Genomic DNA, 12,216 nt, shown 5'->3' on the forward strand with positions numbered 1-12,216 from the left:
CTCTTGCTCAGGCTGGTCTCGAACTCCTGACCTTGAGCGATCCACCCGCCTCGGCCTCCCAGAGTGCTAGGATTACACGCGTGAACCACCGTGCCCGGCCTTCAAAAATTATTTTAAAGCTTCAGTCATTAAGACACTGTGGTACTGGCATAAAGATTGACAAATCAATTAACGGAACAGACTAAAGTCCATAAACTCATACATAAATATGTTGATTTTTTCTTTTTTTTAGAAATGGGGTCTCACTCTTGCTTAGGCTGGTCTTGAACTCCTAAGTTCAAACAATCCTCCCAATTCCGCCTCCCAGAGTGCTAGGATTACAGGGGTGAGCCACCGTGCCCAGCCAAATATGTTGATTTTCAACAGAGGTGCCAATGTAGTTCAGTGGAGAAAGGATAGTCTTTTCAACAAATGGAGCTGAAATGATTGTAAAAAAAAAAAACAAAGTGAACTTCAATCCATATCTGACATTTTAAGACAAAATGGGTCATAGACTTAAATGTAAAATCTAAAAGTATAAAACTCCTAAAAGAATACATAGGAGAAAATGTTTGTGATCTAGGGTCAGGCAAAGTTTGCTTATACATTACATCAAAAGCACAATCTACAAAAGAAAATGATAAGTTGAATTTAGAACTTCTGTTTTGTTTTATTTTATTTTTTTGAGACAGAGTCTCACTCTGTTGCAACCTGGCTAGAGTGCTGTGGCATCAGCTTAGCTCACAGCAACCTCAAACTTCTGGGCTCAAGCGATCCTTCTGCCTCAGCCTCCTAAGTAGCTGAGACTACAGGGATGCGCCACCCCAGCGCCAAGCCAAAAATTTGTCTCTAAAATAAAACAAAACTAGCTGGGCGCGGTGGCTCATGCCTGTAATCCTAGCACTCTGGGAGGCCGAGGCAGGCTCATCCTTTGAGCTCAGGAGTTCGAGACCAGCCTGAGCAATGAGCGAGACCCCCGTCTCTACTAAAAATAGAAAGAAATGTGCCAAATAACTAAAAATAGAAAAACTTAGCCGGGCATGGTGGCGCGTGCCTGTAGTCCCAGCTACCTGGGAGGCTGAGACAGGAGGATCACTTGAGCCCAGGAGTTTGAGGTTGCTGTGAGCTAGGCTGACGCCACGGCACTCTAGCCCAGGCAAGAGAGGAGACTCTGTCTCAAAAAAAAAAAACAAAAACCCACTAGTAGTAGAAGAAAAAGACATCCTATAGAATGGAAGAAAATACTTGCAAATCACCTATCCAATACAGAAGTTTTATTCAGAATATATAAGAATGTTCAAAACTTAATAATAAGAAAACATACAACTCAATTTTTAAAATATGGGTAAAATATTTGAACCACCAAGGAAAACATACCCAGTGCAAATTAACCCATGGAAAGAAGCTTAAAACCATTAGTCATTATGAAAGTGCAAATTAAAACCACAATGAGATACTGTTATATAACTTTTGGAATAGCTAAAATTTAAATGATTGACCACATCAGGTGTTGATAAGGATGCAGAGCAATTGAAAGTCTCATATACAGCCTGTGCGAATGTAAAATAATAGACCCACTTTCAAAAACAGTTTGATAGTTTATTTTAAAAATTGAACATTTACCTACCACATGACCTATCCCAAATTTAGGTATTTACCCAAGAGAAATGAAAACATGTCCATTTAATGACTTACACACCAATGTTCATGGCAACTTTCTTTGTAATAACCCAAAACCAGAAACAGCTCATGCCATGGAAAAATACTCACCAACAAAAAGGAATGAGCTCTGTATACATGCAAAAATGTGGATGAATGTCAAAATAATTATCGTAAGTGAAAGACATGAGCTAAAAGAAAGTAGATACTGTATGGCTCCACTTAGATAAAATATAAAATTCTAAAAAAAGCAAACATATACAGTGACAGAAGTAGACTGATGCTTAGCTGGAGATTCAGGTAGGGGGCAGGGAAGAGCATGTAGGAGGGATTATAAAAAGGCATGAAGTTCATTGTGTTGATTGTAGTGAAGGTTTTACAGGTGTTTATATATATCAATACTTGCATACTTTAAAAATGTACAGTTTATTAATATGCCAATTATACCTCAGTAAAGTTATTAAAAGCAAAACTGATATTGTTGCTAGTTGTGGGGAGTTGGAACAGGGGAAAGTCTGTGTGAAGAGTAAGAAAGTACTAAGATTTGGTGCTCCTTAAACACAGGAAAGAACTTTCCTTTAATCAAGTTTTTAACCTGTTATATTTTGACTGTCTGAGAGAATAGAATGCAGTATAACCTTAACTGTTTGGGCTCTGTTTGGTTGTTATCTTATTTAAGCTCTTTGCTCATTATCTTTGGCTTTCTCTTAGCCAATAAACACTTCCCTTGAAGTGTTCAGGGGAAATTAAAGGAGCTAGAATTCACTTTTTTTCTTTAGATTTCACCACCATACAATACAAAGGAGCTAAAATGCAAACGCAATCTATGTTCCTTCTGGTTAATAATGGAAACAAATGAAAACTATTGGCTGAAATTAGATATTGGTATTAGTTATAGACTTTAATTTTTCATTCTATCCCAATAAGTAGCACATGATTTATTTCTTAAATAGCTTGATTCACTCTGATATGAAGAGATTAATATCAAATTAGAGCTTGCCATCCACAGAGTCAGAATCAGGTCGAATTGTCATTTGAAGTCAAAGTTACCATAAACACAGTCAAATATCATGAAAGTAAAGTGATTTCTAAAATTAAAAAATGTATCTGGTCATGGAAAGTTAAAAAAACAGTTACAGTCTGTAAACTTCTGATTTACTACCTACCTCTCTGGCTCGATGGAGCTGTGCTTGGTCAATCCTAGAGATGATGTCCATTACAGAGAATGGGACTTCAAGTTTAGGGACTACTGGAACATCAAGGACATTTCTGGGCTTTCTTCTCATGATGGCAGAATACTTGACTTCTTTTTCTGATTCAGATTCACTGTCTACCTCATTTTGCATTTTGGTAAACATTTTGAAAATTTAGCTGATTTCTTCTTTTTCACAGAATATAGGCAAATGCTAGTAAGGGTGTCCACTAGGAAGCTAGAAGAAGTCTTTCCTGCTCCCAGAAGTTGTGGCGTACCCTGCTACTAACTGGTTGCTAACCACGGTATAAGGGTCCCAGTGATGTCACAATAGACCCATTGTGACATTATCGTGGACTCAAACATTTAAAGCATGCTTACCAAATGCAAAGAAATAGGCATTCCATATGCTATGATGGTAGAAGGGTAAAGGCGGGCAGGAGGGTAGGAAAGAATAGACAACAGGAAAGCTAAAAGATATAGAAGTTATAGCCTTGCTTAAATAAGCTTAAAATCTAGGTGTTAGAACTCAAGATCCAGTGTATCAAATGTAACTCCCCATTCTTCTCTCTTCTTAGGGTTTTGCTTAAGTATTTTAAGATTGTAATGGAATAACTGCGTTACAATTTCCTCAGCTGCCCCTTAATATTCCCTAGACATGTAGTAAGTTGAAAGATATTTGGATGAAGATCACACTCTTTGCACTGCCCAGTTACTTGTGTTTTCAAGGAACCTGACCGAAGAAGGCTTTCAAGTTACACAGCTGACTCAAGAAATTGCAGGGAACACTAGAGGCTGCTTTCTAACTGAATAAGAATGGTTGGTGCTTTGGGGCAGCTCCTTTGATTGCAGAGGAGGTGAAAGGATGTAGGAGACTGAAGCAATTAAAGAACAGGGTGGTTTTGTTTGCTGTGTAGCTTTATTTTTTAATTTTAAAAAATATAAAAGTACAGAAAATAATATAACAAATAGCTATGTGATCATCACCTAGAATGAACAAATATTAACATTTTGTCATTTTTTGCCTCAGATATTTTTAAATAAAAGAAAGCATTAGAGAAAAAGTTCCCTTTATTGTCCTCCCCAGATTCCTTCCTTCCCCTCAGTCCCGTTTGAGAAGCAATGACAATGATGAATTTGATGTATTTGTGTTTAATGTATTTTTATATAGTTTTACTACAGGTACGTATATTCGTAAACTATATAGTATCATTTTATAGGTTTTAAATTTTATACAAATTGTGGCTGTATAAATTAATTTCTATGCAAGATCATCCTGTGTTGAGTCCTTGTTGTATACATATTGTAAAACTAGTCCTATGTTGAGTCCTTGGTGTAAACTTGTAAAATTAAACTATTTATGTGTTTCAGTCCTTTAGAGAAATGGAGGCAGGGGATCATAAAGCAGTTGTCTTTTTTTTTTTTTTTTGAGACAGAGTCTGGCTCTGTTGCCTGGCTAGAGTGCCGTGGTGTCAGCCTAGCTCACAGCAACCTCAAACTCCTGGGCTCAAGTGATCCTCCTGCTTCAGCCTTCCGAGTAGCTGGGACTACAGGCATGCGCCACTATGCCCGGCTAATTTTTTCCATATATATATTTTTAGTTGTCCAGATAATTTCTTTCTATTTTTAGTGGAGACGGGGGTCTCACTCTTGCTCAGGCTGGTCTCCAACTCCTGACCTTGAGCGATCCACCCGCCTCGGCCTCCCAGAGTGCTAGGATTACAGGCGTGAGCCACCGCGCCAGCCAGCAGTTGTCTTTTAAGGATATTACACTTCCAATTATTTTTTCCTTCCCTCCTCTTTAAGATCTCATTGTCTAAGTTATTCCTTCCTTTATGTTCCCAAATCACTTCCTGAACTTTCCATTATAGTACTTATCTCATTGAAGTGTAACTATTTATTGTTTGTCTCCATCAACTAATTGGTGAACATCTCAAAACTGGATGCTATACTTTATTTTTGTTTTTCTTCACATTCTTCATCAATTCTTCCACAGAAACTGTCTAAAATTTGGAGATCCATTATAGTTTCAGATTCTTCTCCTGATGAAAACTTTTCTAAGCCTTAGAATACTTTCTTTGATTTTTAGACCAACCTCTTCCCCCATGCCCTGCAGTCATAAAACATTACTCTCTCCTTTCCTATAAATGACAATTAATTAAGTCTATTTACTCAAAGAAGTTCATAATGTTTCCGGAAAGGACAGCAATTAAGGAGAATTATTTATTTTTATAAATGTGAGGTCTGATTAAAATATTCATCATTATTCAACATTTCTTGACATTATCAATTAACCTATTTAAGTACTTTATTGAAAATCATAGTAGATTATGAGATCCTTAAATAACTGTCCCTCGCATTGCTTATCCCAGTAGGCATTCACAAAGCAGCCTAAATCCTTGTCAACTGAACTAATTTAGCATTATTGCTCTTCTCTCTTTCTTCATCAATCAGCATGGACTTCATCAATCAGCAATTGGAAATCAAGGCTTTTTAAAGCAAATTTTTAAATCCTTCTCCTTCCCTTTCAATTTGACAAACATTTGTTGAAACACTACGATGCAGCTGCTGTTATCCTAATCTAAACTGAAGAACTGAAGAATATATGGTAGCGTTCCTGTGAAGAAACTAAAAACCAAAAAAAAAATTTAAGATAGAATATAAAAAATCAAGTGCTAACAAGGGACATGAAGAAGAGATCTGAAGGGAGCAGAGTCTTTGGAAAAACCTTATGGAGAGAGAAGGTTGATTGACAAATGAAGGCAATCCAGATAGGGAAGACACCTTGAGTCATGGCTTTGGAGGTGAGTGCTAAAGAGATTGTATTTTAGCGGAAAAGTGAGATTGGTTTAATCACTGAGATGAGTTTACTGGGGATTAGATTAGGGTGGGCTGATATACAAATATCAGCCATTTGATGGTGGAATGAATTTGGTATCTAAGTGAGAAAGTGAAGAGATTCGGTAAAGCAAGAAAGATTCATGGGAGCAGAATGGGAAGGTCTTGAAAGCAAGTAACAGCGGTTTGGTGAAAATGAAACTTTCACTTTAAGAAGATTTTTAAAATAATAGAATGGAAAAAAATCGTTGGAAAAGATCAAGACATGATTATTTCAAAAGATGAGTGTCTGAACTAGGATGCAGAAATGGGACTCACAGGGAGAGATATATGTATTGCTTTAGATAATGAGGAGTTTGGATCATCTAACAAAAATGTATAAAGGTAATTTTTTAAAAATTGTTTTTATTGTGTATTTTATTTGGGTCAATGAAGAGGCTATCCAGACTAAGTATTAAGTAGCTTTTTATTAAGATAAACGGAGATGCGGGTACCTGATTCAGGCGAGCAAGGGGCAAAGTTCTTTAAAGGTGTGTCAAAGGGAAACCTGCCGTCCTAGAGGGCTCCTTCAATTGTAAAACGGGGATGATGATATTTATTGCATAGCACTGTTTCGAGATAAATTCACGTAAAATGCTTAGTGTCGAGCACACAGTAAGCACGTAATATATACCAGCTGCTACTAATATACTTACTACTACTTCACCTTTTTTTCCTTTCCACTTCTTTCTGCGAGCCACCACGTTTTCGGCAGAGTTGGGCGTTTGTTCAGTACACTTCGCACAAGATCGGCTTTTTAAAATCACATCTAGATTTTGAACTATGAAGACTGCGGAATTATTAGGGCTGTGGTAGCTAGAAAGTGATAAAATGAGTCAATAAGATTTTTACACACCCGTGTCTCCCTGCGATCACCTCCACCCCCCTCCAACAGAGGATAGTACATTCCACATTGCGGCTGGAAAGAGCAGCGCAAGAGTGAACCGAGGGCTTTCTCTTCTCCCGGAAGCAATTTTTCTCTAGAACCGGAAACAATTGCTGTTTCAAGGGAGGTGGGACTGGGCGGGTCAGGCCGCGGCGGCTGACGGCAGGGGAGGAGCCGGGTACACTGCCGGGTGGAGGGGCAAGGCGAGTGTCCTTATCCTAGCAATTGGTGCTCGGGCCTGTGAGCTAGTTGGAGTCGCGGCGGCGGGAACGACTGGGCCGAGCGGAGGAAGACATGTTGCTTTTCGTGGAGGTGAGTGGACTTGGTAGTCTCGTCCTGTTCTGAGGAGAGCAGTAGTGTGGAGGCGCCGGCAGGTCCCACCGCCATGTGACTTTCCAGGCCGTACACGCCGCGGAACCGGCAGATAGGCTGACACAGCACCTGGGCCGTGCAGGCCTAGGGCTCCACTCTACGCACACTTTAGGAAGCTGTGTGAGGTGAGGCCTGTAGCCGGGGAGAATGGAAGGTGGAGAATCGAAGGCTTGTCTGGTGTGGCGTGAGGATCAGAGGAAGGGGAAAGTGTCCCAAATGGACCTCCTGAAGGAGGCAAACAGGCGGGGGTGGGGAGGCGGAGTCTGCCCGAGTAAAGAGTAATCAGGTGGGCGCGTTCTGGAGGCGGGGGGTGAAGCGAGGCCTCTCGGGGCCCTCTGGGAGGGAGGCGAGCAACATGTGGGGCCGTGGAGGAAGGTGAAATGCGGTGTTTTGAAAAGAAAATTGAAAACTTCTTTTTAGCAGCCTCCACCAGATTTTGTTTGGTCCCTGACCCTATGTCTCTGGAACGTTCTGTGGGTGAAAGCGAGTTGCTTTGAGCTGAGGAGAAGCCAATAGGGTTTGGAAGCCTTGAAAGGCACCGCTTTGACCTTTTGTAAAAGTTACTCAGGCAGCGGCTGCGTGATGCAGGGCTGGTTCTGTGAACCGATTAAAAGCCCTTTACAGGGAAAATTCCAAGAGTGAGAGAGAAACTTATTCCAGGAAAAGCCGTTTTTTGTATTGTTATTTGAACAATGGAAATACTTTTATTACTTTAACTAGAACGTCTGGTGTTGGTCTATTTTAGATTTCACGGTAGTGGATACCTGCCTTACACAAATAAAAAGTTTAATTTCTCTTATTTCGGTCCTCCTGTGTGCAGTGAGAATCAGCTGACTGCCTGGCTAATGCTTTGAGTAGATTCCAGATCATATTGTTCTTACATTGTGAAAACGTCAAACTAGCAAAACTGCAAACTTCGCAACTTGGCATTTGTTAACTATGCCCATAAAAAGAATCTTTTCAATGAGAGAAGTAATTTACAGGTTGTATAATGGATCCAGGAGCCAGGGCCAGCCTTTGGCGGCTTTTTTCCGCTAGTAGTAGGAAATCTCACTCCATAATATTTCAACATAAAGTAAATAAATGATTTTCCTTTTTTTTCTTTAACTGACACTATGTAGCTGATGAGTTGAGATCTTTAAATTGGTTTTTTAAAAGAGTGTTCTCTTAGAGTAACATCCAGCGTTAATAATAAACATTCATTGGAACATTCCAGGCAAGTCATGAAAAGATTTAAAATTACTGAAGTCATTCTGTTTGCCGTTTTTATCGTCGTTGTTTTCCTTTGGCAGAATAAGAAATCAGACATGATTTTAAGCAGTGCCAGTTTGTTTTAGGAATATCATGCCATGCAATATCGCAGGTTTTAAGTGTGTGTGTGTTTTGCTGGGCAAAAGAAAGATTGTGAAGTTTGATTTATATCAACATAATTTCCAAAATAAACTTTTGAGTTCCAGATTGATTCCTTGGCTTTATTAAAATGTAAACTTTAATAATAGCTTCACTTAATGTTTAAGCTAGGTCCTCTTCTGTCTCTCAAGCAATGTTGCAGTGTTTTACGGATGAGAAAACTGAGGTGGAAAGGTGAGAAGTAACTTTACTTAGTAAAGCAGTGGTACTGGGATTTAGATCTAGGTCATTCTGATGTCAAATCATAGACAGGCTTTTAGCAATTCGGGCCTGCCTGACTCTCCCATTTAGACAAACTCTACCATATCTCTCACTAAACTATTATATTATTTAAAGTTAACATCTCCATTAATCATTTTCTTTGTGAATCAGTATGTCATTCTTTATTTTTCTTGTATGATGAGTTCTGTTGAAAATTAACAGTGTCATTAAATATTTGGAGCTGAGTATGTGTTATTAAAAGGAGTCAGAAACAACACATTGGTCATTTGTTATTTTGTTAACTAATATTTGATCCTTATAACCTGATGATTTAGGAATTGTTCTCAATGAGGGAACCAAAGCTCAGAAGTTAGATGTCTAAGGTCATTCAAGTGTAAATAATGTGGGGACTAAAGTCTGAAGTCTGACTTTCTAGAACACGAGTCTCTGGCTCCAAAATTTATTTTTGCACTTTCTTTAAGCCAAGAGTTCTTTTTTTTTCCCCCCTCAATAATTTTTCCCGAGATAGGTCCACATGTGCATACGCCAAGAGTTCTTAATCTGGTCTTTTTGGATGGAATTGAGGAAGAATGTGAGCTTGGTTGAGGGAAAAAAATTTGCCTGTTTATTTTCACGAGCTTCTAACTGAAATCTAGATGGAAAAGAATTGAAAATTCTTTAAATTTCAGTGGAGGCAACAGTGTCTATGACCTTGTCACCAAGAGAAATCACATTTTTTGGTATCATATTACAGTTTTTGCAGATACATTAGAATATTGTTTATGTTCATTACTCCTTGTTATTATATGCTTAAAAGTCTTGTTAGTTATTTAGGCTGAGCAGAGTGGCTCATGCCTGTAATCCCAGCACTTTTCCCAGGCGGGAGGATCGCTTGAGGCCAGGAGTTCAGGACTGGCCTAGGCAACATAGTGAGACCACATTACAAAAAAATTTTAAAACTAGCCAGGTGTGGTAGAGTGGGCCTGTACAAGTCCCAGCTACTTGGGAGGCTGAGGCAGGAGGATTGCTTGAGCCCATGAGTTCGAGGCTGCAGTGAGCTATTAGCAGACTCTGTATCTCAAAAAAAAAAATTAATAAATAAAAATCTTCTTATATAATGTATTACTATATTAGAAATTTTAAGACATTTGTTAACTGTATTTCAATATATTTGGTTTATTTTGTGATCCTATGTATTTCATAAATTTAAAAACATTCTGAGAGGAGACCCCTAGATTAATTGGACTAGTAAGGAGGTCTGTGTCACAAAAGAGGTTAAGAACTGCATTATTATACCAAGTTGCTTGTGGATTTTTGGCGGGGTTAATCTGGGATCCATGAGCCCTGCAGTTGTGTTCAAAATCTTTTACTTATGTGCATTTTTCTGGAGAGATCTCAGCTTCACTAATTTATGACTGGAATCAGTGGGATAGATAATAGTGATGACGATGATAATAATAACAGTGGTATACACATGTATGATGCTTACTGTATGTCAAGTACATTCGGTGTTTTTGCGTATATACATATATAGATGCACTGAAGCCTCAGATACCTCTAAGAGGTATTAGTATCCCCATTTTAGGGATAAGGAAACTGAGGCACAGAGAATTTAAACTTGCCCAAGATTATACAGTTAGGCAGTGTTGAAGCTGAAATTAGAACTCATCAACTACATAGTTATATTGCAATAGAAATCTACAGGCAGACTAAGAATCCTATTTTAAGTAACAGTTATAACTTTTTAAAACTTACTTTTGCAGACTAGGGGATAATGACTTCAGTAGTTCATTGTGGTTTTTTTTCACCCCTGTTTTGAAGGAGACACAATGTCTGTCTCTGGGAAGAGGCAAAAAAGTTTGGACGATTCACACAAAGTTATCAAACATGACCTGATTTAAATTCCTTTACAACAAATTCTGTAAGTTTGAAAGCAGTGTTCTTCCTTCATCTTAAGTGCTATCGAGTTACTTAAAATTTTGAGCACTGAGGAGACAGATTGCAATTTTTTTTTTCTTCTTTTTTATTTTTAAAAGTTTTTTAATTTTAAAAACAAAAACCAGAGGCTGGGAAGGATGTATGTGAGGGGGAGGGGCATGAAAAGAGGTAAAGTTAATGGGTACAAACGTAAGTTCTACTGTTTGATAGCATAGTAGGGTGACTATAGTTAACAACAGTATGTTGTATATTTCAAAATAGCTAGAAGAGAGGATTTGAAATGTTCCCGGCACAAGAAATGATAGATGCTTGAGGTGATGGATATCCTAAATACCCTGACTTGATCATTATACATTCTGTGCATGTATCAAAATAACACATATACCCTATAAATATGTAGAAATATTATGTATCAATTTAAAAATAATTTTTTACATTTTTAATTGACACAGTTTTACATATTTATGGAGTACAGTGCGATGTTTTTTCAGATCATTTTCTGCCTATAATAATTTCAGCCAGTTGTGCTTGTTTTAGTTGTTTGGTAGTGTTTTGATGACTGTTAAATTTGGGTTTCTGTTTTTATTTGATTTTTTTCTCCCTGAAAATGAAGACCGTCGTCCCTGGGTATCTATGGGGGATTGGTTCCACGACCCTTCGCAGATACCAAAATCTACTGATGCTCAAGTTTCTTTTTGTTGTTGTCATTGTTATTTTGTTTTGTGACTCTCTATCACCCGGCTTGAGCTCGGTGGCATCATCATAGCTCACTGCAACCTCAAATTTCCGGACTCAAGCGATCCTTCTGCCTCAGCCTCCAGACTAGATGGGACTATAGGCATGTACCACCACGCCCGGCTAATTTTTTCTATTTTTAGTGGAGATGGAGTCTCGATCTTGCTCAGGCTGGTCTCAAACTGCTGACCTCAAGCAATCCTTTGGCCTTGCCTCCCAGACTGCTAGAATTACAGGCGTGAACCACCATGCCCCATCCCTCCTGTATACTTTAGATCATTTCTGGGTTACTTATACAACCTAATGTTAATACAATGTGCTATGTAAGTAGTGGCACTGTATTATTATCACAATAATGATAAGAAAAAAATCTATACATGTTTAGGACAAATGCAACCATCCTTTTCCCGTGTATTTTTGATCTGTGGTTGGTTGAATCCATGGATAGGGAACCCATGGATACGGAGAGCCAGCTGTACTTGTAACCACTTACGTAAGTAACAGTAATTTTTGTACACTCTAGGCTTTAATAACTCAATTTTAAATAATTATTATTATTAATTTATTTTTTAGAGATAGGGTCTCACTATGTTGCCCAGGCTGGAGTGCAGTGGCTGTTCACAGGTGTGATCATACTGTACTGCAGCCTCAAGCTCCTCGGCTCAAGCAGTCGTGCCTCAGCCTCCTAAGTAGCTGGGACTACAGGCATGTGGCACCGTGCCCAGCTTAAAAATTATTTTTAATTGTGAGATACATATAAAATAAAATTTATCATCTTAACTATTTTTAAGTGCACGGTTCAGTGGTGGTATTAAGTACATTCTTGCCTTGTGTAACCACCACCACCACCGTCCATCTCTCATCTTGAAAAACTGAAACTTTGTACTCATTAAACAATAATTCATTTTCTCCTCTCCCCAGATTTTATATAATTTTAAAAATTTTGTCTGACTATAAAGTTTTCTAC

General features: G+C 38.4%; 2 protein-coding genes across 3 annotated transcripts in view; one reads left to right on the top strand and one right to left on the bottom strand.

Annotated features, from left to right (window-relative positions):
* The window catches only part of FAM186A (family with sequence similarity 186, member A), a 55,030-nt gene extending 52,034 nt beyond the window's left edge, over window positions 1–2,996 (bottom strand). The window contains exon 1 of the mRNA XM_012650126.1: window positions 2,805–2,996. Within this exon, the coding sequence (XP_012505580.1) occupies window positions 2,805–2,996 (192 nt within the window). The remainder of the gene's footprint in view (window positions 1–2,804) is intronic.
* A 3,693-nt stretch (window positions 2,997–6,689) lies between these two features.
* LARP4 (La ribonucleoprotein domain family, member 4) overlaps window positions 6,690–12,216 on the top strand; it is a 62,802-nt gene continuing 57,275 nt past the window's right edge. For both annotated transcript variants that reach the window (XM_012654367.1, XM_012654378.1), the window contains exon 1: window positions 6,690–6,905. In XM_012654367.1, coding sequence (XP_012509821.1) covers window positions 6,888–6,905 — 18 coding nt within the window. In that variant the 5' untranslated portion in view covers window positions 6,690–6,887. The remainder of the gene's footprint in view (window positions 6,906–12,216) is intronic.

Source organism: Propithecus coquereli, unplaced genomic scaffold, assembly GCF_000956105.1.
Source record: "Propithecus coquereli isolate 6110/MARCELLA unplaced genomic scaffold, Pcoq_1.0 Scaffold111, whole genome shotgun sequence".
In the NCBI taxonomy this organism is placed as follows: domain Eukaryota; kingdom Metazoa; phylum Chordata; class Mammalia; order Primates; family Indriidae; genus Propithecus; species Propithecus coquereli.